The sequence below is a fragment of the Phyllostomus discolor genome, chromosome 10 (genome assembly GCF_004126475.2).
Source record: "Phyllostomus discolor isolate MPI-MPIP mPhyDis1 chromosome 10, mPhyDis1.pri.v3, whole genome shotgun sequence".
Lineage (NCBI taxonomy): Eukaryota > Metazoa > Chordata > Mammalia > Chiroptera > Phyllostomidae > Phyllostomus > Phyllostomus discolor.
The window spans coordinates 35,300,094-35,327,485 of NC_040912.2; the positions used below are offsets into that span (position 1 = coordinate 35,300,094).

At 38.6% G+C, this 27,392-nt stretch overlaps 1 protein-coding gene and 1 long non-coding RNA gene across 3 annotated transcripts in view; one reads left to right on the forward strand and one right to left on the reverse strand.

The window, feature by feature from the left end:
- Window positions 1–1,422, reverse strand: part of DMTF1 (cyclin D binding myb like transcription factor 1) — a 31,053-nt gene extending 29,631 nt beyond the window's left edge. The window contains 2 exon segments of the mRNA XM_028526167.2: window positions 41–157; window positions 1,302–1,422. Coding sequence (XP_028381968.2) covers window positions 41–149 — 109 coding nt within the window. The 5' untranslated portion in view covers window positions 150–157; window positions 1,302–1,422.
- On the forward strand, window positions 41–25,570 carry LOC118497076. 2 transcript variants are annotated; one of them, XR_004899629.1, is made up of 3 exons: window positions 41–161; window positions 1,306–3,830; window positions 24,582–25,570. It is a non-coding gene; the product is annotated as an uncharacterized LOC118497076 (long non-coding RNA). The 2 variants fall into 2 exon arrangements; XR_004899630.1 differs by lacking the exon at window positions 24,582–25,570 and having other exon boundaries at window positions 1,306–2,441; window positions 3,740–4,944.
- The last annotated feature ends 1,822 nt before the right edge of the window (window positions 25,571–27,392 follow it).

The window sequence follows — 27,392 nt, forward strand, 5'->3', positions numbered from 1 at the left end:
ATCCACAAAGATTCACAATTATGCCTGCGAGTTCTCTTACCATTCTGAGGGCAGTGAAGAATGAGGTTCCCGTCTGTATCTCGAGTCAAAGTTACAGAGTTCACAGTTTCTACTGTCACTGTGTCAGAATCCTCTTCAACTGTGCTCATACTCAAATCTGTGTGAGAACAGATTTCAGATTAGAATTTTAAAAATTATTTCCAAATAAGAACATTAAAGTGGCCTCTAATTTCCCCCACTTCTCTCCCCCTCCCCCGGCGAAAAATCCACGATTTGTATTTGCCTACAGTGTTTTTTATGTGAAATTGCAGTAACAGTTTAGATTTCAAGCAGTGGTTTTTAAAAGTTTATACTCATTATTTAGAATATAATCTATAAGAATTGACTGTTATTACTAACTAAAAACCTACAGTATTCACTTTTTTAAGAGTTGGTCTTTACCACATGCAACAAAAGCTGTCTGTCACCTCAGCAAGTCTCACCACTTTATTTTTTATTGGTAGCTCTGTGATACATTTAAATGTTTTAACTTCTGATTCTTTAGAAGATTCATCAAAGCTTTCATCTCAATCTAAGAACTGCTTCTCTAAAACACTCTTTACATTTAAGCTGTTATTATCTGACAGGTAGAAACACTAAATAATTCTTCTTAAAAAGTTTTTTTCATTAATATCAAGCAAGTTCATGCAGCCATCACTAACCAAACTGCTTTTCTCACAGAGATGGAGGTAGGCCTTCTTGTGAAAGAGAACTGTTTTTGTTTAAGCTATTTTCCACATGTAATATTTTTCCTTTTATTTAGACTGAATGATCAGTCATAGAATATAGTATTCATGGTTGACAGGGAGAAATTTATTGAATTACAATCCATGGCCTGGTTGAAGTCTTCAGGCTTACCTTACAATGTTCAATGAAGTTCTTGCTTCAATACTTAATTTTGGTCTTATCCACATAATTTTTTACCAATTACCATAATAAAAGACATAAGCCTTGATGTGTATTAATCACTCATTATTTATTTGGCTCCTATACACAAGATATTAGTGTGTTCATATACATGCCATTTACACAAATACATTTTCCTTACGCAGAAAAACTTAGAATCAATTAACATTTATATGGTGAAGACCCAGTGATTCACAAAAGTTTTACTGTACAAATTACTGTTTTAAAAGGATATCATTTATTTTACAATGATAAAGATGCCATTCCCAAATTAAATATAAATGGAAATCATGATCTGGTCATGATTAAAATGTATAAATCATGAGGAGAGGTCTTTAGAACAGAGGCAGGCTTACCTAGAAAACAGATGGATCAGCTATATCCCTTCCCACAGAAACAAGTCGCCTTCCCTTAGCCACCAGCATCACTTTCATGTTATCCGGACTGTTTCTGCCCCGTGCTCCTACTGCTGCAGCACTGAAAAAGTAACAGCATTACATAGTAAGGCTTGTAAGAACACGTGTATGCTAGCGGTATGCTGATTACACCCTAGATTCTGTGCTTTGTCAACCAGAGAAATGACAAAACCAGAATTCATAGGTTTACCTTTAGGAAATCAGCCTCTAAAAGCATTCCCAATGAAAAGCAGAAAGGATGAGATCCCTATACCCATTGAGTCAATTTCAAGGGCAGTTTCTCAACCCAGTTGCCCCTCATCAGACGGTCAAACATTTTTGCAAATAGGTTGAACTATGCTAGTGGTTCTATGAACTATAGACTTAGGTACACGTAACATGACCCAGGGGGTACATCAATACATTACCATAAATATTACCAGTATTTTTTCCTTCCTTCATTATTTACTAGAGGAGAAGGGAGGAAGAAAGAGAGGAAACATCCATTGGTTGCCTGTCTGGAAGTGTCCCCTGACTGGGAGCTGAACCTTTTCCTTTGTGGGATGACGCCTAACCAAGCAAGCCATATTGGACTGGGCACCATTATCTGTTCTTTGTAATAATTAACACCTGGGAGCAACTGACATCTTGCTCCTTCCATATGTCATCAATTTGGCTCAAATAAACTCTTATAAAAATTCAAAAAGAAAAAAACCAAAACACTGCTCTTTACATACCATATTGCATCTCAAAGTGTTAAAAATATGGTATCTGTGAACAACACTGACTAGGGATCTGTGTGGAGGGGGTGGGGGTCCCAAACAGGCTAGAAAAGGTCACTTACAAGCAAGCTTTTAAATGAAACATGGAACTTTTAAAGTCTGAAATGATTGGGTTTTGAAGGTTTCTTTTAACAACCTTCTCATCCTCATCCCAAAGAGTCAACCAAAAGTTCAAAAGCACACTCATTGAGATTTGAGGTTGAAGGATGTTTCAGCAGAAACTAAGGATTAAAATTCCAATTTTTGGAGTATTCTAATAACACCTCTCCAGGATGGTTATTATTTGAGAATTGCTGTACGTAAGTCTGCAGTGAAAAAGGTATAGGTCTTGCTGGAGAAACCTTCAGTCAGCTATTGTATTTCATGTTGTTCTTATTTGACCCATCGATTTTTTTAAAAAGCTGGTTTGTATATCTACGGCAGAAGACAGAAATTTAATGTTAAAAAAATACAAACCCTAAAATCATTTATAAATTTACCAAAACCAGAGTTCACCGTCTTTGGTGTATGGCTGTGAGAGAGACTATAGTGGATAAGCAATTTTATGTCCAGTTTTTTAGAATTCATTCATACTGAGATGTGTGAAGGAAACCAAGATGGATATTTAACTGAAATTTTCTGTATGGTTTAAAACTTACACTGCGCAAAAAAAAATGTAACATTATTTACCAGTTACTCTATCACTGGATATTTCCCAATTTTTCATTTCCTTAAAACATACTGAAACACTTATACACTCTATTTCCTTAAACAGTATCAGTGAAAGTTAGATCAAAGAACATGAAAATAAATGAAGTCTTAAGTCATATTACCATCTATTCTCCAGAAAGATGCATAAATTTATATCTCAATCACTGATGTGTAAACTCTACTCCTGGTAGCCTTGCCAGTATTTTTATTTAAGAAGACACTGCAAAGCAAAAAACAGCATGACTGCTCATTTGATAGGTGCAAAATGGTTACTGGTTTAGCATTTAATTAATGTCATCTTGGGACCCAAGCCAATCTAAAACTTTGGGGGGAATAATAAAGGTGGATCAGAGAAGACATGGTGAGAAAGTAGAACACGGAAAAAGGAATATGAAATAGCCAGATGAAAGAAAGTACAGTTGTTACCCTGCTATGTGCAAGTAGAGGGTTCCTATGCAACCTTTAGTAAGCTAAAGTGGTGTAAAAGCAGAAAAACAATTACCATTAATTTACATGAACATTCTTTTTAGCATTCCCAGACCCAGAAAATAACCACCAAATCATACCAAATACAGGCGTATCTTGTTTTATTATATTTCGTAGATACTGCTCTTAAAAAAAAACAAAAACAAAAGAAAACAAGGTTTGTGGTGACTATGTTGAGCAATTTGATCGGTGCCATTTTTGCCAACAGTAATATGTTTACTTCAGGTCAGTGTCGCATTGTGGTAATTCTTGAAATGTTTCAAACCTTTTCATTATTATATTTGTTATGGTGATCTGTAATCAGTGATCTCTAATGTTACTACTGAATTGTTTCTGGGGTGCCATCAAGTGTACCATGATAAGAGAGCAAACTTAATCGATAAATGTGTGTTCTGACTGTTCCACCACCTGGGTGTTCCCCCCCCTTTTCCCTCTCCTCAGGCCTCCCTATTCAGGGACACAATATTGAAATGAGGACAATTACTAACCTCTACAACGGCTGCTAAGTGTTCAAAGGAAAAAAGTGTAGCAGGTATGTCTCCATCTTTAAATCCAAAAAACTTAGAAATGACTAAGGTTAGTGAGGGTGGCATGTTGCAAGCTGAGAAAGGACAAAAGCTAGGCCTCTCCTACCAAAGTTAGCTAAGTTAGGAATGTAATGGGAAGGTTCTTGAAGGAAATTAAGAGTGCTGCTCCAATGAACACACAGATTATAAGAAAGCACAACAGCCTTATGGCTGATAGGGAAGTTTCACTGGTCTGAATAGAAGATCCAGCCACAGCTTCCCTTAAGCCAAAACTTAACCCAGAAACACTCTATAAAATCAAGGAAATACCCGAAACATGGTACAAAACATTTATAATGGAGTACTTATGCTCACATTTAAATGAGAAACAGTCTTCATTTATAGTGCTCAATGAACAAGATGACACTATTTAAATAACAAAAAGAACTCTTAGATGTTACTTAACACAGCATTTAATGCTAAGAAATTAATACTGCATCATTCACCATTCCTACTCCATTGATGTAAAGTCTTTATTCAGTGGATTATTTTAGACTGTATCTCCATCTACAGTAATTGTTCTGATTTCCTAGGCAATTAAGTAACAAAGGTCTAAAAACTAGAACCATGAAAAGTTGACATTTCTTCCTAATTATGGGACTACTTCTGTAGATAAATTAGTATCACTTCCCAAACACAATACTAGTACAAGGGTAGAGTCTGTTAGTCAAGATCATGAGAAGCACAGGCACGTTTGCTAATCCTAGATGCTTGGAATTGATTCTACACTGAAAGATGGGATGAAACTACATGCTGTGAAAAACACTCACTATTCTAAGATACTTTTATAAGGGAAATCACACAAGATACACAACATACAGTACCAGAATTTTATTGGATGGGTTAAGAATTGAGAACCACTAGTTAAGAGGCAAAGTTTCCAGAATAGTTCAACTAAGACAGTGAGAACACATTTAGTCTTCAGATGTCTTTTTTCTTGACCCAATATTATTATCAGAAAATTCATATTCCTCTGTAACTTTTTTGTGGTACCTCCCAAGTCTTTTTTTTTTTTTTTAAAGATTTTAGTTGTTATTAGGGAGGGAAGGGAGAAGAATATTGCTGAGAGAAACGTTGATTGGTTGCTTCTTGTACCATGTGACCAGGGACCAAAACCACAACCCAGGCACGTGCCCAGACCAGTGGCAGAACCAGCGACCTTTTGCTTTGCAGGTTAATGCCAAACCAATGGAGCCACACCCATCAGGACTCTCATCTTTTTTTCCCACGTATTAACATTTCTATTTTCAGTTGTTTTTACAATAATGAGATCCTATTGTCACATCTTTTACAACTGTTTTTGCACTTACTTTATTAAGAGGATTTTCTATACTTACTACCCACTCTTCCACAGCATTTTTAGTGGATACATAGCTAAATTTACCTAATCATTAACCTGTTACTGAACATTTTTGTTTGAGGGCTTGCTATAAAAACTCCATATTGACCATTATGCCTATCACTGCATATAATACCTTAGAAAGTGGTTGTAAGGGGATTTTCCTTAGTAACATATAATGAAAAAATCTAAAAAATGTTTTAGGATATTTTTATTTTTAAAGAATGAAACTCTTCACTAACCAGATAGATCCTGAAACTGGGTTACACAGAGGGATGCCAAAAAAACCCCAAAATAAACCCTGAATATTGATTTTATTCAAGATAGGAATGGGGGACATGTCATACTTGAAATTGAATGTTTTGGAATATGGTCCCAGGGGATTTTTTCTTCGGTATACTTTGTGGAAGTCTAAGAAGCAGAGCTATAAATGAACATAAAGCATACTGAATTAAGGTACCTAATTAATGATCATTATGACTTGGTTTTAAGATGGTAAACTACGACTGTACACCATGAAAAGTCAATAAAGATGTCAATGGAGTTTATTATAGATTTTAATTGCTTAAGGTGTTGATTTCAATTATCAACAATTGAAAATATCATTATTAGAGAGAATTACTTGGCAGTATTACAAGGAGTAGCATTTTATATCTGCTTGGCAATATAATCATATTGTTTATTAAAAACCAAGAATGTTATTTTTCACCCAGTAAATGGTTTGTGAACTTATAGTGTGTATAGTTGGCTACATTTTACAGTTTCACTAATTTAAAACTGAGCACTTTATGCAGAGCAGGATCAGATCTTTCAAGAAAATACATCAAATTATCACTATAGTCCTTTGATTTACACTGAAGTTGATTTTTAAAGTGCATTTACTTCTTCAACAGACATTAAAATACCCATAGGCAGTACATAAACCTAATGAGCATTTCTTTTGCTATTAACACCTGATGGTAGTTAAATAAAGATTAGCTTTGACAGCTTGGTGCTTCGAAGCATGGGTAGACAACACAACACCGTACATAACCAAAATGACAGGAAAAAATGGGGTGGCAGGGTGGGGGTAATGTTCCAAACAAAACCCACATCATTCATAAAGGGCTCTTCAGTGTCCTTTTTCCTGACTTATTTCTGGTATCCAGTCACAGGATGGGTTCTCTCTCCACCAACTTAAAAAAACATAGACTTGATAAACAAGTTTTTTCATTTCAATTTATTGTTTACCTTTATGGAATCAATCAAAGCAAAACAAAACCTATGTTTGATTTTTATTATAAGAATTCTCTTCACAAAAGGAAAAAACATGAAAAAGGGGGACAAATGATACGAAAGCAAACAAATGCCACTCTTTTTAACTATCTGTATTTTATAGTTAACACAGCAATAGGTTCATCATTTTCTCAGGTCATTTCATATCATTTGGGGATAGGAAGAGATTTGGAGCTGAAACTGCAAAGCATTCAGAATAATAGGGAATCCTTTTTTTATGGAAAAATAAAGTGCTAATGTGACAGTGATAAAATTGAGTATGAAAACTCCATTTTGAGAAGGGTGGCTAACAACTCCCAGTATAAAGTATTAAATAGGCAGCTTCTATATATTTAAAATGGAACTCTTCCTATACTTTATTGCTGTTCAAGAATTTTTAAGAGATTTATTTAGCCCTGGCTGGTGTAGCTCAGTGGATTGAGCGCAGGCTGCGAACCAAAGCATCGCAGATTTGATTCCCAGTCAGGGCACATGCCTGGGTTGTAGGCCACAGCCCCCAGCAACCGCACATTGATGTTTCTCTCTTTCTCCCTCCCTCCCTTCCCTCTCTAAAAATAAATAAATAGAGAGGGGAAGGGAGGAAGGGAGGGAAAGAAATATCAATGTGTGGTTGCCCCTCGCACCCCTTTCTGGGGACCTGGCTTGCAATCCAGGCATGTGCCCTAAACTGGGAATCAAAGAATCTGTGACCCTTCGGTTCAAGAGTTTGCACTCAATCCACTGAACCGCACCAGCAACGACTGTTCTGAAGTTTTGATGTCTTCACAACACACACTTTCTTTTTTTTTTTTTTTAAAGATTTTATTTATTTATTTTTAGAGAGGGAGGGGAGCGAGAAAGAGAGACAGGAACATCAATGTGTGGTTGCTGGGGGCCATGGCCTGCAACCCAGGCATGTGCCCTGACTAGGAATCGAACCTGCGACACTTTGGTTCACAGCTTGAGCTCAATCCACTGAGCTACGCCAGCTAGGAACACACACTTTCAAAAACATTTCCCAACCCCTTAATAGTTTAACATTTATGTGCCTGGCTGTGAATCCCTAAGGATATTTGTTTCACATTATCTTATTTATTTTCACAAGTGTTAAACCAATGTACTTAAAGGAGCATGACAAAAGCAACTGTTCAAAATGACAAGATGCTACTTTTAGGACAGATTCATTACAACATTAATAAAAACTGAGATCTGTAGATCTTGGAGAGATAAATGAAATGAGTATAAAGATAAGCATTACATGGGGGAAGGTAAGGACTAGTTTTGTTGTTCTTATTTCAATACTAGTAACATCTATGTAGCCTGACAAATATCCGCCTTGAAGTGAGATGAGGTAACCTTTCTCCATCTTAAACAGAGAACAACAACTTAAGTGGACACCTATTTTACTTTGATATAACTGTCTACCATTAACCATCTCCTAGCCATGCTCTCCCTTCAAAGCCCAACTCCTAACTCCAAAACCTTTTTGAATGCTTCCCCTCAGAATACTTGTAAAACCTGGACACCCAGAGAAAAATGTTTACATAGCATATATTTATTCATATAATTGCTTCAAGTATGGAGTTAAAGTTCTAAGTTATGTATGCAATGCCCAGTACTTACTGATTAACTGTTGATGAAGATAGTGCAAGCATTTTGACTCCACCATCTAGCTCAACTGCAATCAATTAAAGAGATTCACTCTGAATATGCAGGTCTAGATCAGTCGTCCACCCCCCCCCCCCCATCACATTTTGGGATGAGCCTATCAACTATAATAGTAAAAAATAAAATGAAATTTGTTTGGTGGCAAATAAAAGCACTTAATATATGGGAGTTAAAATGAGATAAAATAACTACAAAATATAAAATGCACTTTTCCCCAAAACTAATAATGCCTTTTCCAGAAAGGATCAAACTATTTTTTATCCCTTATGAATAAAGAAAAAAGTTTATTTTCATACCACACAGCCTATTTATTTTATTTTTTAAAAATGCAGTCTGACAGTTTTTGTAATGTTAAGAAATGTAACTTTAATTTTTCCCCTAAATCTTAACTAAATTTCCAAATCTTAACCTACTATAATAAAAAATCTTAACACTGCTACAACATAATAGTAAAAAGCTGAGTTTTTGATGTATGATCACCAGAGTCTATAACCATTAAAGTGGTGGCAAATTGCTCAAAGTACAAAATAATAACAATACAAAGTTATTTGAAACACAAATCTAAAACCAGCTCAAATAAGCTCAAGTAACGAAAAAAAATATGACAATCCATAACTGAAAACGAAAAACAGATTTTATTTGTAAAACACAACGAAGAGTATTTTCTTACTAGGACTGGATCTTAAAAGGTCTAAGTGGTTAATTGTATCACAAGAATTAAAGGTATAATCATTAGCAAAAAATAAAGAAAAATTACAAATGGAAAAAATTACAACGGGTATTATTCTAAGCTTTAACAATGATTAGAAAGTAATCCTACAGAATACGCACGTTGTCGGATGTCCCAACACGAAGCCTCGCCTACTGTCAGAAATGAGGTACTCGACGATGAATCAAGTTAGGAAAAAAACAACCATACATTGAAACCGAATTTCCAAATTCAATCAGGGAAAGGGAGTCCTGGATAATATTATCACCCTCTCCTTACCTACATCGATTATTTTTATTAAAAAACATATGCTGTATCATCATCCAACTGCACAGGAAGGCATTGGGACACTCTTTTCAAATCTATGCCGGAGCCTGGGCTAAAAACATTCTACGTCCCTAAGAGATATTTAAAGTCTGTTTTAAAGGACACAGATTTAAAAAATTTAAAAGCTTCCTCAGAACTTGGGCAGATCTTGACAATTATTATCTGTCAACGCATATTACGGTTCTCTGGTGGGTTAGGACTGTCTTCCCGCAACCAGCCCATGTCCCTCCTTTTTTCAAAAGAGACTCAGGCTGACAGAGACAGTTCGACCAGTAACCCCGAGTCCCTCTGCCTGGGCCGTGAACAGCCGAGCGACCGTGAATCTAAAATGATGGGAGAAGAATCTAAGACGCAAACAAGGGGGGAAAAAATCAAGGTGGGTGGGGCGAGACCCACCTCTTCTTCACTGAACCACATTATACAAACAAAAAGGTAACAAGAAGAAAAGAAAAAGAAAAAAGAGAACACCACAGGGAGCAAGGAAGGCTTCGTCACTTTCCGCATTCCCGGGCCCAATTCTCTACCGAAGATCCCGGCCCGGCCCACCCCACCCCCAGGGGTCCCGGCGCCATTTAGCTCCTCCAAAGCCGCCGCCATTTTCCGCCCCCGCAGGACTGCTCTGCATTGGCGGCCGCTCGTTACCCTACTCTGCAGCCCGAGCCAGCACCACAGGCCCAGCCCCGAGAGGGAGGCCCTGGCCTGAGCGTGCGGGGATGGCAGCTTCAGCGTCACGAAGGCCCAGCAGCGACCCCGCCCGCGGTGCCCGGGGGCCGGCAGCTAGCGCCGGCCGGTGGGAGCAGGCGGGCAGCAAGGGGGCCGGACAGACTCCACTGGGCGGAGCGGCCCTGGCGGCGGTTGGAACCTGAAGGTTCCATCGCACTTACTTCCTGTTTTGGGTCCGGGCACTTTGGAAGAACCAGGATGAAGGCTCCAAAAAATACCAGGATGGAGGAAGCAACCACGGGCAAGAGTGGCTGCAGCTAGAGTAAGCGGACGCGACAAGCCACCGGAAACAGAGCTACGGCCGCGCCCCGCCCCCAGCCCCCGCACGCTCCCCCTCCCGCTCTCCTCTCCTTTGGGACGGCCCTGCGAGCCAGATACTACATCACTTCCGTCCGAGTGGGAGCGCGAAAAAAGATCGCGGTTTGTTGCAGGAATAATGATCCCAAATTTTTGGAGCTTCAAGGCCAGGTCTTTGTAACGCTGGTTGTGGTCTGCTGTTGTCTTCCACTCCTTCTGCTAGGAAATTTCTATACGGATTATTCCGCTGCTGATGATAGATCATATATGTATATTTTGGCGCAACTGTTGTCCTTCTGGTTTTGGAGAAACCTGGGCTCCGCGCGCGACCGAGTTTCATAATTCCCCGGGGCTTGTAGTGGAGGGAGCGGCGGGTAGGAACTGCTTGAAAGCGGGGTCTGAATGCAGAAGAAAGCCTGGAATTGTGTGTGTGTCACTACACACTTGGTCTGCTTTGCCTGAGACGGTTAAAATCAGATGTAACCTGTTTGGGCGTGTGATGCAATGCAATTCTTGGGGAAATGCATCCTGAGTGTTGGAAGATGCTATTCTGTAGTGCACAGTCAGTCGTCTTAAACTACTTCTCTACGCTGGCTGGTTTTGTATCTGGGAAGATCTTAGAGAACACTAATAGTCGGACCCCACCCCCAGGCCAGCATTTAGGAAACTTCGTGAAACCCTGGCAAAGATTTTGTTTTTAGAGTTACAGGGCTTTGAAAATCAGAAGATTGAGTGGTCTGAACCCTGTTACAGCTCTATGATTCTGACCTCATTTTACTTGTTTATAAAACTAGACTTACTGTGCTCTGCTTTTGTCAACTGGGATGACAGGAGTTCAAAAGTTAGACTTCGCTAATACAAATTGCATCCAACAATTATGTGTAGATGCACGCACCCTACATTGTCACTATGGGAATGCAGTCACTATTTGTTTTAAAAGTCAGATGGAGGCTATCAAGAATGTGAATGCATACATCTAAATTGGTCTTAAATAACTAATGAAGTTAGTACTTGGTGACTTGTTTTCCTGTATTATTTTATCTTTTTTTTAATCTATGCAACCTGGTTTCCTTTGAATACGAAGTTTAGTTGAAAGAGTTGGTGAAAGCCCTGTCTGGTGTAGCTCAGTGAATTGAGCGTGGGCTGTGAACCAAAGGGTCATCGGGTTGGATTCTCAGTCAGGGCACATACCTGGGTTGTGGGCCAGGTCCCCAGTTGGGGGGGCCACGTGAGAGACAACTACATATCCATGTTTTTCTCCTCTTTCTCCCTCCCTTCCTCTCTTTCTAAAAATAAGTGAATAAAACCTTAGAAAAAGAAAGAAAAGCCTTCTTTGATCAGAAAAAAAAAAAAAGACTTGGTGGAAGTGAGACTAATTCATTAAAAAAACATTGGGATGGGGGGAGGAGCAAACTATATCCCGATACGGGATTAGAAAAATGTTTCGATTTTAAGACAGATGTACAGTTTCACCAGTAGTCTACATTACCCTTCTATTCCTTGGGGGTACGTTTCTCAATCATAAATGCATTTCAGAAAAAAATGCTTAGGCAACAATGAGATAGCATTATACAATTATTAAAATGCTAAAATTCAGAACAATGACACCACCAAGTGCTAGTGAGTACAGGAGTGCTCATTTGTTGGTAGTGGTAATGCAAAATGCTACAGCCACTTTGGAAGACGGTTTGGCAGTTTCTTATAAAACTAAACACGTTCTTACCATATAGTCCAGCAGTCACACTCCTAGGTATTTAGGCGAATGAGTTGAAAACTTATGTCTACGTAAAAACCTGAACATTGGCAACTATATTCATAATTGGCAAAGCTTGAGTGCAACAAAGACGTGCTTCAGGAGTTAAATGGATGAATTGTGGTGCATTTATAAATACAATGGAATACTAGCCAGTGCTTAAAAAAACAGACTATCAAGCCATGAAAAAACATGGAGGAAACTTAACTGCATATCACTAAGTGAAAGAAGTCATTCTGAAAAAGTTACTGTATAATTCTAACTATATGACATTCTGGAAAGGGCAAAACTAAGGAGACAGTGAAAAGATCAGTAGGTGCCAGGGTTTGGGGCTGGACAGAGAGAAACAGGTAGAGCACAGGATTTTTAAGGTTGTGAAATGATTCTGTATGATCCCTAATGGTAGATACAAACCATTATACATTTATCAAAACCCATAGAATGCACCAAACCAATAATGAACCCTATTGTAAACTATGGACTTGAGTGTTAATGATGTGTCAATGTTGGTTCACTATTTGTAACAAATATACCACTCTGGTGGGGATTGCTGATAATGGGGAGGCTGTGCATGTGTCTTGTGGCATGGGTAGGGGGTAAGTATATATAGAAAATACCTGTACCTTCCCTTGAACTTTGTAGTAAATCTTAAACTGCTCTAAAAAAAAGTCTATTTTTGAAACGAAGGGAAGTATGAACGAGCTTAAATAAGACTGAATTTGGACAATGTGAGGTCAACTAAGTGCTTTACATGTATTAAACTCATTAATGTTTGCAGTTGCCAAATGCATGAGTACAGTTATTACAAATGAATCCTGTTTTAGACAGGACCCAAAAAGAAGTGAAGGAATATGTCCGAGGGCACACAGCAAGTAAATGGAAGAGTCAGAATGGAAGCCTCAGCTCTAGAGCCTATGATCTGAACTTCTGCAGTTGATAAAATTCACTTTGGCAAATGGTCTTTGTAATGCAAGCAAAGTAATAGAACCAGTTTCCAGAGCCGAAACTGAAATGGAAGGTGCACATGTTTGACCAATTTTCAAAAATAATTCCCAGAAATAGCATTTGATTGCATCTAACTTTATTAACAATTTATGGTACTTTCTGTATCCTATTGTGGTTATGACATACATCATTCAATGTTTTAATGAGTATATAAGTAATATGTAAGCAAAACCACGGGACAGTGTTGTGGTATAGTTGTTGGAGTCAGACCCGAGTGTGAATCTTGACTTCATTGCTAGTAGTAAACATGGTGCTTCAACCTCTCTAAAGCATTATTTGCTTTTGAAAATGGGATAATAAAATTTATCTTCCAGAACAATGATTTCAACATGCTTTGTACAGAGCCTGACATGTGTTAAGCACAGAAAAATGGAAACTTCCTGACACAGAAAAGCAATTAAACTACTACAGAGAGCAGTTGTAATGAAATAATAATCCTATGTATGAAAGTATTATCATTAATGAGAAAGTGGTTCCTAACGACTGGAAAGTTAGCCACAGTTTGCATATAGCATAACCATATAGGATTCTTTTCACTATGGCTAATAGAGCAATATCTAAATTATCGTCCGGCCGCCCATTCTCTTCTGCAAAATCTTAGGTCAGCCTGCACACTGCAGTTAATTCCCTAAAAAAGTCATTTGCATTCTCATAATTCTCCCTTTCTAATGAGTATCATTACTACCTTTTCCCAAGGTCTGTTGGTATTTCCTTGGGGAGGACAATGTATTTTAACATTGATTTAATACATAATTTAAAAAAGTAAATTCAGCATCCTTTTATGATAAAAACTTAACTGAGTACAGAGGAAATGTACCTCAATTTAATAAAGGCCATATACAACAAGCCCACAGCTAACGTCATACTCAACGGTAAAAAGCTAAAAGCTTTTCTCTGAGTTCAGGAACAAGACAAGTATGCTCACTTTCACCACTTTTATTCACTATGGTGTTGGAAGTCCTGGCCAGAGAACAATTAGGCAAGAAAAAGAAATAAAAGGTATCCAAATTGGAAAGGAAGAAGTAAAACTATTTGCAGCTGGTACATATGTTCCCTAAAGGCTTCATCAAAAAGCAAAACTAATTAATGAATTATGTTGTGTTGCAGACTACAAAATACACAAAAATCTGGTGCTTTCTATACACTAATAAAAACAGAGAAGAAAACAATCCTATACACAATTGCATTAAAAAGCATAAAAATACTTGGAATAAAGTTAACCAAGGAAGTGAAAAACCTGTATATTGAAAAATATAAACCAATAATGAAAGAAATGGAAGAAAACACAAATAAATAGAAGATATTCTGCACTCATGAACCAAAAAAATCAATATTGTTGAAATGTTCATACATCCAAACAATATACAGATTTAATGGAATCTCTATAAAAATTCTAATGAACCCTGGCTAGTGTGGCTCAGTGGATTGAGTGCCAGCCTGCAAAATGAAAGGTTGCTGGTTCGATTCCCAGTCAGGGCACATGCCTGGGTTACAGGCCAGGTCCTAAGTTGGGGGGGTGAGAGAGGCAACCGATTGGATGTATCTCTCACACATTGCTGTTTCTCCCCCCTCTTTCTCCCTCGTCTCCCTCTCTCTAAAAGTAAATAAATAAAATCTTTAAAAAATTCTAATGATACTTTTCACAGAAATAGAACAAGCAATTCTAAGATTTGTATGGAACCTCAAAAGATCCCAAGTAGCCTAATCAATTTTTAGAAAAATGAACATAGCTATAGGCATTAGGTTCCTTGATTTCAGACTATATTACAAAGCTATAGCAATTCAAACAATATATTTGCATAAAAACATACACATAGATCTTTGGAATAGAAAACCTAGAAAGAATGCATATACAGTCAACTAATTTATTACAAAGGAGCCAAGAATATATGACTGGAAAAGGACAGTCTCTTTAATAAATGGTGTTGGGAAAATTGGGTAGTCAACATGCAAAAAAATGAAACTGGACTACTGCTTTAAACCACACACAATAATGAACTCAAAATGGATTAAAAACTTGAACATAAGACTTGAAACCATAAAACTCTGGGAAGGAAACATAGGCAGTAAGCTCCTTGACATAGGTCTTTGTGATGATTTTTGACACCAAAAGCAAAAACAACAGAAGCAAAATTGACAAGAGGGACTACCTCAAACTAAAAAAAACTGCACAGCAAAGGAAACCATTAACAAAATGAAAAGGCAGCCTACTGAATGTGGGAAAATATTTGCAAATCATATCTGATAAGGGGCTAATATCCAAAATATATAAAGAACTCATTCAACTCAGTAACAAACCTCCCCAAACAATCTAATTTTAAAATAGGCAGAAGATGTGAGTAGACATTTTTCCATATAAGACATATACAGATGGCCAACATGATGAAATGCATAACATCATTAATCATCAGAGAAATGCAAACCAAAACCACAATGAGATGTCAGCTCACACCTGTTAAAATGGCTGTAATAAAACAGACAAGAATTAACAACTGTTGGTGAGGATGTGGAGAAAATGAAACACTTGTGCTCTGTTGGTGGAATGTAAATTGGTGCAACCACTATGGAAAACAGTACAGTGGTTTCTCAAAAAATTAAAAGTAGAACTACCATAGGATCCAGCACTTCCACTTCTGAGTATTTAACGGGAAGAATACAAAACACTAACTCAAAATGATAACTGCTTTCATATATTCATTGCAACATTATTTACAATAGCTAAGATATGGAAATAATCTAAGTGTTTACCAGTGGATGAACAAATAAAGAAGATGTGGTATATATGTGGAATGGAATATTATTCAGCCATAAAAAGAATGAACTTGTGATTTGCTATAATATGGGTGGACTCAGAGGTTACTATATTAAGTGAAATAAGTCAGGCAGAGAAAGACGCATACTGTATGATCTCTCCTATCTGTGGAATCAAAAACAAAGAAACAAAAAACCAAGCTCGTAGACAGGACAGATTGGCGTTTGCCGATTTGTGGGTTTTTTTAATAATAAAAGAGAAAAATAAATCTATTTTTAATAACAGCTACATATCATAATTTGCATATCAATTTAAGATTATCCATAACATTTGAATCCTAGGGCAATTTTCTGCAGTTATACTTCTAGGTTATCCCTACCTCACTACTTAGTCACTAGGGAATGCATACAATTTTAAATATTTTCCTAGGATTTATTTAATTGGGAATTAAATATTATGTAAAAAAATCATGGGAATTTGTTCTATCCCAAATAGAAGTTATTATATATTAACAAAGTATTTATAGCAGAGTCATGATATTTGCTGCATTAGCTAGTTGTAATTAACTGTTGGATTCCAGATTTTTTATTACACTTTTATGAACTTCATTAGTGATAAAATATTGATGCAACTACCTTTATTTTATGAAAGAATGATATATTAATATAAAAAAATCTTACAAATACTGACAAGTAGGTTCTGTTGTTTCATGAGTGTCTCGTATCCTGGGTGGTGCGATTCAGAAAAAAGTGATGTTTGTAAAGGCTTTTGTTCAAAGTAAATGAAAAATACAGTTGCTGAGTAGTTAATTTTCTTTCTACACAGTCTCTGTATCCTGTTAATACAGATGACGGGTATACACTGGGAGGCCTTCCAGAACTTCCAGAGAGCTGATGGGGATCCCTATGCTGGTAGAGGAATGAACAAACTGTCTGGAGTTAGTCCCACACGCCGGGCTCTTCCAGGTCCTCTTCTGTCTCAAATTCCTTTTCTAGGCTTTTTTCTGGGATTTATGACACTCCCCCTTATAACACTTTTTCTGCTCTCCGTGTCTCATCTCCACACTTCTTTTAAATTTTCAGCCTGTTCATTATCTCTCCATACGCTCTTCACTTCTTTGTTTTTTGCAATGGAGCTTTACCGATACCTACTAATGAAACATTGTAAAAAATCAGTTCCTCTTCAGTTATGGGAGTAGAGAGCTAAAACCAGATAATCCCAGCAGATGAGGATCAAGTTTTCATTCTGTCCTTGAAATTTTTTTGTTGCAAAGCAATACAGTTGAATTACTTTACTAAAATTGGGAGTATGTCTGAACCTAGATTCAAAGGCCTATTCCTTTATATCCTGATGTAGAAGGGAGAGAGACAGTATATTAGTAAATCAATAAATAATTGCCAATTTTTGTATGTTCTAAGAAGGATACAAATTAAGTGCTATGGAAGTGAGTTTTACATAGGGAGTTGAGAACAGGGTTTTCTGAGAAGATGTTTGAGCACAGACTGGAAAGATGAGAAGAAATCTCCACAGTAGGGGCGAGAGATGGCAGGGCATTTTTTCAGCTAATATGGGAGTATATTTGCAGAAAGCAACTGGCCTATATAATATTTATAAAATGGTAAGGGTACAGTGTTGGTAAATGGTAGGCTCAGTCTCTCACAGGCATTGAGTTTAAGTCCACTCCTCTAAGGCTGGAGATTAGCACATGCCAGAGATGGCTGGGCCACCTGTCACCTCTGCCTTGTCTGATAGATTCAGTTTGCCAGCGTATGGCACAGTACTTTAACTTAGTAGACTCTTAAATGTTTAATGAGATCAAAGATAATTAAGTATCTTAAATCAGAAAACCAGGGAGCTAGCCATTTCCATTCTTTGGCAATAGTTACTGATTATAGGACAGCTTAGTTATTTTTTTCAAATAGCATCACTATTTGGGAAACCTTTTATTACTGCTCTAATGGAAGGAGATTACACAGTGTCACATGTTCTCTGTGTTACTCAAAACTTTATTGCCCAAATCTCTTTTTTTATCTAGATGTAGTATTTTAAGGATAGAAACACTGCATTTTAACCAGCAGATGTCCCTATTCAGCAAGATTTTTTTTTTTTTTTCTTTCCAGAGTTGTAGCTTCAATAGCAGATGGGAGTTCTGTGGCTTGAATTTGTTAGTGATATGCTATGGTAGACCAATGCCAAGCATCAACAATAATAAAACCAAAGAGATTATGCTTTGAAATGCAAGTATGAAAAGTCTGCTAGCATTTAAAGACTTGTCATTGATTAAGCCCCTTCTCTTTTATGTGATGAACATCTAATTCCCTTGAGAAGAATATGCTGTGACAAAGAATCAAGGAGCCTGTGTAATCTTTCTTGTTTCCTTAAGTTTGCACATTTGTGATACTCTTTCATTCCTTTTATTCAGAAGATCTTCCAGAGCATTATTCCAGAAACAGGGAATATGGCAGAGATCAAGAGAAACAAAGTCTCTGCCCTCAAGGTTCATTCTAGTGGAGAAGCGTACATTGGAATAGTGTTTTTCCATGTGTCTTTGTATAAAAAAGTCTTGGTTAAAGTAACAATTTACTAAGTTATTGAAATTGTCCATAAAAACTTGCTCATGATTAACAATCTAATAAGGGACTAAGACAAAATATGAATCAAATCACCTAATATCAGATTAATCTAAATTGCAAATATTAGGAATGATGGACCAATATTCATTAGTCTGGCTTAATCAAAGCAGTTTGAACAGTATATGACAAGTAGTAAGTGCTCAAAATATCAGATATATATCAGATATTATTTGTCTTTACCTATCATAACTACAAATAATGAAAAGCAGGAAAGAGACTTTCCTGTTACAGGTAAAATGGAGTCAGTCAGGCTCCCTCACCTGGATGTCCGGACAAACATAACTTAGCAGTGTTCATATAACCTTGAGTAGGGGCCTGCATTCATAGAATGAACCTCTGTTATATACCTGAAGGTCAGTATTGGCGCCTTGCTGGCTTTGTGTGCACTTAGTATATAAGTGAGCTGGGACCTCCCGAGGTGCAGCTCTCAGCTTGTGGTGCACATGGATTGCCCCACCCCAGAATAAAGGCATGTCAGATATCGCATCAGCTCCACGTATATTTTTCCATCTGCCTGAATCCCATGTGAAACTGCCTGCTCTTGAATGCTTGCAGGACACCTATATTATTTGACTTTTGAATAGGATTTGTAAGGGCAACAATTCTATTCCGTGAATTCTATTCAGTGAAGAGGATTGGATATAAACATTTTCTTTACTATGTTAAGATTTATATTTAAATAACAATAACTAACAGGTAGTCTGTTGATAGATTTTTAAAAACTTATTTTAAACTACCTTTCAAGGAGTTCTGGCCAAGAGGGAGGGATAGGTAAATACACTTTGCTTCCTCTGCACTTCCTCTGTGCAACCCAGGGTTCCAGTGTGGGGAAATAAATCCTCAGAACCTCTGGCTGTAAAAACCTGTGGAGGTTATGGTGGTGGAAGAAACTGCCAGTTTCTTGAAAGTGGGCAAGAGCTGAGCAAGTGGCATTGTTCCCTCACTGACCTCTCCCCCACATACAGTGTCACAACTCGACAAAGTGGATTGCCCTGCCTGGGGAATACCTAAGCCTCTGCTTCTTATAATGTAACAGGTGCACTGAGACAAAGAAATATGGCCCAAATGAAAGGACAGATTAGCACAGCCAAGATGGAGGCATAGGTAGATATGCTTCATTTCCTCACACAGCCAAAAGAAGGATAACAACTAATTAAAAAACAAAAAAACAACCAGAACTGCCAGAAAATCAAACTGTATGGAAGTCTGACAACCAAGGAGTTAAAGGAACATTCATCCAGACCTGTAGGAATGGTGGAGATGGGAAGCCGAGGAGGCAAGGACGGGTGACAAGGTGGCAGATGGTGGACCAGGATATCCCACATTTGCGTGCAGATAACCCAGGAGGAACAACTGGGAAGTGAACAGACTGCACAACCCAGGGTTCCAGCATGGGAAACTAAAGCCTCAAAACCTCTGGCTATAAAAATATGTGGAGGTTGTGGCAGCAGGAGAAACTCCTAGACTCACAGGAGAGTTTGTTGGGGGTGCTCAGAAGATCCCACAATGTACACAAGCCCTCCCATTTGGGAATCAGCACCTGAAAGGGCACAATCTGCTTGTGGGGAGTGGGGGAAGTGACTGAAAACTCGAGCAAGAGCCAAACAAGCGGCATCATTGCCTCTCTGGCCCCTTCCCCAGATACAGTGCAACAACCTAGTAAGGTGGGTTTCCCCACCTTGATGAATACCTAAGGCCCCTTACAGCATAACAGGTGTGCTGAGACAAAGAAATATGGCTCAAATGAAAGAGCAGATCAAAATCCCAGGAAAAGAACTAAGCAATGAGGAGATAGCCAACCTATCAGATGCAGTGTTCACAACACCTGTAATCAGGATCCTCACAGAAATAATTGAGTATGGCTGCAAAATAAAGGAAGAAGTGAAGGCAATACAAAGCAAAATAATGAAAAATATTCAGGGAACCAACAGTGAAGGGAAGGAAGCCAGGATTTAAATAAATGATTTGGAACAAAAGGAAGAAATAAACATTTGACCAGAACAGAATGAAGAAACAAGAATTCAGAAAATGAGAAGAGTCTTAAAAACCTCCAGGACAGCTTTAAATGTTCCAACATCCAAATCACAGGGGTGCCAGAAGAAGAGGAAGAGCAAGAAATTGAAAACTGATTTGGAAAAATAATAAGGGAGAACTCCCCCAATCTGGCAAAGAAAATAGACATACAAGTCCAGGAAGCCCAGAGAGTCCCAAAGAAGTTTGACCCAAAGAGGAACACACCAAGACACATCATAATTACATTAGCCAAGGTTGAAGATAAGGAGACAATCTTAAAAGTAGCAAGAGAAAAGGAGACAGTTACCTGCAAAGGAGTTCCCATTAGACTATCAGCTGATTTCTTAAAAGAAACTTTGCAGGCAAGAAGGGGCTGGAGAGAAGTATTCAAAGTCATGAAAAGCAGGGACCTCCATCCAAGATTACTCTATCCAGCAAAGCTATCATTTAGAATGAAAGGGCAGATAAAGTGCTTCCCAGATAAGGTCAAGTTAAAGGAGTTCATTATCACCAAGCCCTTATTATATGAAATGTTAAAAGGACTTACCTAAGAAAAAGAAGAGGATCAAAACTATGAAGATAAAAATGACAACAAGCTCACAACTATCAACAACTGAATCTTAAGAAACAAAAACAAACTAAGCAAACAACTAGACAGGAACAGAATCACAGAAATGGAGTCACATGGAGGGATATCAGTGGAGAGGGAGAGGGGGAGATTAGGGGAAAAGATACAGGGAAGAAGCATAACTGGTAGGCATAAAATAGACAGGGAGCCATAAAATAGAGAAGCCAAAGAACTTATGTGTATAACCCATGGACATGAACTAAGGGTGGGGGGGATGCTGGAGGGAATGTAGGTAAAAGGCTGTAGGGTAAGTGAAGGCATTCTGGCCTCCTTACCCAGGTGTCTGGGTAACTAAGGGAAGCAGTGTTCCCACAGCCTTGGAGGGGTCTGATAAATAGTGTTCTCACAGCCTTGAGACTGGATCTGGAAATTGTTCCCATAACAAGAAGTGGGATCACATGCGTGGTTATGCTATGTTATATAATTTTCTGGTTTGAAGTCGGTTTTGTTTGCCTCCAGTACTTAGGCCAGTAGGGACTCCATGCTGGGTGCCATGCTGGGGAGCAAGGGTCATGATGGGTGCCAGGCAGAGACATGGCAAAGCAGGGGGGCATGCAGCGTGCAGCGTGTGTGGTTCACCCACCTGTGAATAAAGGCATGTCAGACATCCCCACAGCTCTGTGAATATTCTTCTGTTTGCCCAAATACCATGAACCTGTTAGGCCTTGAATGGTTGCAACACACAGGTGGAGGGGGATAAAGGGGAAAAAAAAGAATGGGACAACTGTAATAGCATAATTAATAAAATATGCTTAAGCCCTGGCTGGTGTGGCTCAGTGGATTGAGTGCTGGCCTGCAAACCAAAAGGTCATGGGATTGACTCACAATCAGGGCACATGCCTGGGTTGCAGGCCTGGTCCTCAGGAGGGAGCATGAGAGAGGCAACCACACACTGATGTTTCTCTCTCTTTCTTTCTCCCTCCCTTCCCCTCTGTCTAAAAATAAATAAATAAAATCTTAAGAAAAATATACTTAAAAATTAAATAATAAAAATATAAACGCCTTTCAAAATGTTAGTCTATTCCTGATAGGTATAGAAAGAAATATAAGTTCCACTGTTTTTTAAGTTTTTTGTTTCTTTGTAACTCCTTCTTGGAAACTGGTCTGTTTTCGTTTTTCTGGGCAAAGTGTTTTATGGCCTAGAGCAGGGGCGTCAAGCTCATTTTCACCAAAGGCCACATCAGCCTTGTGGTTGCCTTCAAATGGCTGAATGTAATTTCAGCTCCTTAACAGTTAAGGAGTAGTTACGTTTATACAGTCCTAAAATTATTTCAGCCCTTTGAAGGCAACCGCAAGGCTGATACAGCCCCTGGTGAAAATGAGTTCAACACCGTGGCTTATATGGTGGTTGCTTTACTTGGTACCTGAGATGCCTTTTATGACTTATTTTCCACAGTCACACAACACCATTTCCTGCATCCTCTGTTGGTTAAAATAGCCACCACAGCTGTCAGGTTTCAAGAGGAGAGGTCCTATACCTCTAACCCTTGATGGGAGGAATGTCAAAGTTGTATGTATGAAGAGCACATTGGATGGAAAATACTGTTGCAGCCATCTTTGGAAAATACAATCCTCTGCACTGCAAGTCTTCCACATTTAAGCCAAGTGCCACACCCAATAGGGGATTTGAATAGTATAGTTGATTAGCAGAGTTATAAAGTTAGGAGTCATTAGCCTACAGCAGGGGTGTCAAATTCATTTTAACCAAGGGCCACATCAGCCTCACAGTTGCCTTCAAAGGGCTGAATGTAATTTTAGGACTGTAGAAATGTAACTACTCCTTAACTAGGGGCAAGGAGCTTGGTGTTGCCCCTGGGTAGAAACAAGGTGCCGGGTGGGATAAAACAAGGTGGAGGTCTGGATTCAGCCTGCGGGCCTTGTGTTTGTCACCTGTGATGTAAACAGTGTAGCTACATTCCTGCCAGAAAGCCCAAACTGGCCCATTCAGAAAACCACATGGACAGGCCTTGAGACCATAGGAAAAGAGAAGCATGGAGCATGGCTGGGGAGCTCCTGGCCTTGCACCCAGATTAGTTGTCCATTGCCATATAACAAATTACTTCAAAATGCAGTAGCTTAAAGCAGCAAGTACTCATTACCTCACAGTTTCTGTGGCTTAGGGATTCAAGAGTGGCTTAGTTGGATGATTGGTTTAGGGACTCTCCTGAAGTTTTCAATCAAGATGTGAGCTGGGGCTTCATCGTCCAAAGGCTTGACTGAGACTGGAAGATCTATTTCCAACATCTAGGACTCACCCACATGGCTGCTGGCACAAGGCTCTATCCCTGGCTGTTGGCTGGAGGCCTCAATTCCTACCATGTGAGACTTTTCATAGGGTTGCTTGCGTGTTCTCACAGTACAGCAACTGGCTTCCCAAAGAGCAAGTGATCCAACAATAAAAGAGGGAACAGCGCTGTCTTTTGTGACCTAGTTTTAGAGGTTATACATTGTTACTTTTATTCTATTTGTTAGACGTGAAACCCTAAGGCCAGCCCACACTCAAGGGCATTGGGCTTGGGCTGTGCATTTGGAATGGATTCGTGGACATCATCCATCCCTGGTTACAGCTCCAGCCATTATCTGCGAAGACATGCCAGACCAGCACATAGGCCTTTCCCCACATCCTGATCCACGGGAACTATGAACAATAATAAAATGACTGTTCATGTTTAAAGCCACTGTATTTTAGAATTATTTTTTTCAGCATTAGCTAAGCAGAACATGGAATCTTTTGGACTAAACCCTGGAAAGAAAGCACTCCCTTCTTCTTTGGGATCCCCACAGATTTATCTGGGGTTGCTATTCCTTTCTCTCCCCTGACCTGGGATTTTCACTGCAAGTAGGGAGTAGCATGCGGGAAGCCTTTCTCAGGTACCTACTAGCACTTGTTAGCTTGTCAAAATTTTTATTTCCTTTTGGTTGTGAAAACTGCTCTTATAGTATCAGCATTCTTCCTGTACTCTGGTTCATCACATAAACTCTGATCTAGGTGGTCAAGTCCCTTTTCTTAGATTTTAAATGAAAGGTTTTAGAATCTCCAAAACCTTTTTGTGTCCCCTCCATTGTTTCTGGCTGTTAAAGATAAAAAGTTCTGGATTTCAATATTATCACATATGAATGTATAAAAATCCATTAAAAATTTACTTTCTTATTCTATCAAAAGAGTATGTATGTTCTTCCTCTGAGGCAGTGGGTAGAAAACTATCAGCCCTGACTGGTGAGGCTCAGTTGCTTGAGCATCATTCTGCAAAGTGAAAGGTCATTGGTTCGATCTCCAGTCAAGGTACATGACTGGGTTGGGGGCCTGGCCCTGGCTGGAGCATGTGTGAGAGGCAGCCAATCAATTTTCTCTCCCTTTCTTCCACTCTCTCTAAAAATAAATAAATACAATCTTAAAAAAAAAGAGAAAGCTATCAAAGCTGCCTTTATGGTGGGGGAGAATGTGCTAGAAGGAACAGCAACCCATTAACAGCTTAAAAATGTTATACCAGAGGAATAATTGGCATATAACAGTTATAGTAAGTGGCACTTTATTTTCTGTAATTAGTACAAGTTTGCCCAAAGTATGTATATATGCTATAGTTCATTATCTTTCTCTTTTTTGTGTGTGTGATAGATTTTGGAATTTTGGAGACATAGAATGAATACCCAGGACTGGAATTCCAATTTACAATGTTGAACCATAGGTAATGGAAATTGGAGGAAACATGTATCCGGAAATTACCTGTTTTTCTAGGAAACAAGCACTCAGCAGAGTGCATTCCAAGACTACAGGGGTGCCTCTGGGCCCCAAAAGGCTGGAAGCGGAGTGTCTCTCTGAGTCTTTTGCAGTGATGGAAAGACAAGACAGCGTTAATAGGGGACCAAAGTGGTAATTGGCACAAATCAGAAATGTTGAGTCTTTTCACAGGATTCTAAAGGGATTAAAAAGATTATGATTTTGGAAAATATTTGTGATAGAATCTGAAAAAAATTGTCACATATTTCTTTCTACATATTTTAAAATATTACTGACAAAAGCACTTGCAAGCTATGGTGTGTGCAGAAAAGGAATGTTGTCTGAGTATAATAGACATTCCCATATTTATTATATTACTAATAATGTGAAATGTCCATAGAAATTACCGGAATTCTGCATGTTAGTAATTAGTAACATAGAGGTTACCTGAACATCTGGGCAGAAAATTGAAGTACCCACCAGTAATTCAAATAGGACAGAGTCCTGTTCTGCATTTCTTAGTTGACCAAACATTTTCAACTTTTGTTCTGTCACAGCTTACATAGCAAGGGCAGAACTAATTTGATCAACAAAGAATTTCTTCTAGGGGGGCCTTCTTGTGTTATACCTGGTTAACATCTGAACAATCATTTTCTGTGAAAAATGACAGCTGGAAGCTTACACAGAGTTCTCTCAGTGACTCTTGGTTTAGGTTTATTTGGTTCTACATAAACATTCCATGAGAGCTTCTACTAGTGATGAGGCCTATTCATCAATGAATTATTTTGTAATCAGGCATTTGCAATGTATCAGAAGTACACAGTTGTCCATCTGCTGTGCCATTTCCATTAACATTATAAACTGTAGTCCATTTGGACTCTCTTGAAGAAATTGGCCAGTTCATCCTGTTTCCCTTACTGATGATGTCTCAGTGTCAGTACATGAAATGTGACTGAGAAGGAATTTAGGTGAAATTCTTAAAATGTCTGATGGTTACATTTAGCCTACATTTGAGTTAAGAAAGTGATTCATACTTCATGTCTATTTTCAGTTGCTAAAACTAACACTATGTTAAGCTGAACTAAAAGCTCTCTCAAATTGCTAATTTTATGGATGCTATAAGTAGCATAATTAGAAACTCTACACTAATTTTTTTAAAAACCATGTTTTTTTTTTTAACTATGCATAATCCTGCTTCTAGCACACCCTCTCCCCCTTTTTTAAAATTGTGAATTTTAAAAGGAACTGCTGTGGTACTCAATGTCAGATAGGGCTTCCTAACTCCTGTCTCATGAACAATGTATGGTTGCCTGAAAGGCCCGATTCCAAAGTCCAGTCACGTTGAAAGCTTTCAATAGTCATCCTGACATTCTCAGGGTTTTACACTCTCATGATTTTCTCTTCCTTTAATTCTTGCATCCAGGTATACATTTTATTTTGCTTTAAAAAATCAAGTTTTTTTCCTTAGTTACCACAGAGCTTCACATTCCAAGAATGGAGGGGCTTTATAACAGAGTTAAAAATTTCAGAGGGGAGTCATAGCCTGCCGCCATTCTCTTGGCTCCTCTCGCTCCTCTCCTACTCTCTCTCTCTCACCTCTCAGGAGCAAAGCCAATGCCTCTTCTTGTTTATAAATAGTGCTTTTGTTCATATGGTTGATCTTACTCATGGGGGGGGGCTACTACTGTTTGCTATACTTGTTCTTTCCTCATTCTATAGTAATAGTAGAATATATGAGTGCCAAGAACATTTTATTAGCCTCCTGTGCAGCCAGGATACTTGTATGACTATCACTCTGGACAATGTGTTGCAAACAGAGCTGATGTGTCCTGCAATCTGGGTTTTGTTTTTTTTTTAAAGAAATGAGCCTGCCCTCCTTTTCATTTTTCCTTCTTCCTTCTGTCTGGAATGTGGATGTGGTGGTAACAAGTAATCTTGAACTATGCAGATAAGGGCAACAGGAATAGTGGAGCTACGAGATGGGCTGATACGATGGGATCCCTCTGCCTGTTCTTGACTGACTGTGCCCCAGATATTACATGCCATGGAGGGAATCTTTTATCTTCTTGCTGCATTATATTTTGGGTTTCTGTTTCTGCAGCTGATCCTAAGGCATGCAATGCACTCACCCTTCACACTAAGGCATTTCTTAAGAACAATATGCACTTCCTAGGAAGGGCTCTGGTGGACCAATTGTTCATATTTTATATATGAAACTTTCTGTGGGAGGGGAGGATGAGCAACATTTCCTTAAGCAGAGATGCGAGAGTAAAGGCACTTTAGACAGAGGAAAATTTCATGAGGAAACATTCAGGAAAGTGAAAGAATTTCTGGGGAATAAATAACAACAATAACAACAACTCCATGCAATTGAGGTGGCACATATGGGGGTTATGGAAGACAAAGGTGGAAAGGTGTCTTGGGTGAAGGAAGGTAATGGAGGGGTATATCAGTTCATCTTTGCTGCTTTGTTGTGTAGCAAAACACCTCAACCTTTAGGATCTTAAAACAATTTTTTGTTCACTACTTAATGGGTTGGCAGTTGGGGCTGGCAGCGGTTGGTCAGTTCTTCTGTTGTTTCACCTGAGATTACTCAAGCAGCTGACAGTCAGATAGAAAGTCACTTAGGATCAGACAGCCTCATCCACATGTCTAGGTGATAGGTTCATGGCTGGTGTGGCTCCGTTCTCCTCTATGTTGTCACTACAG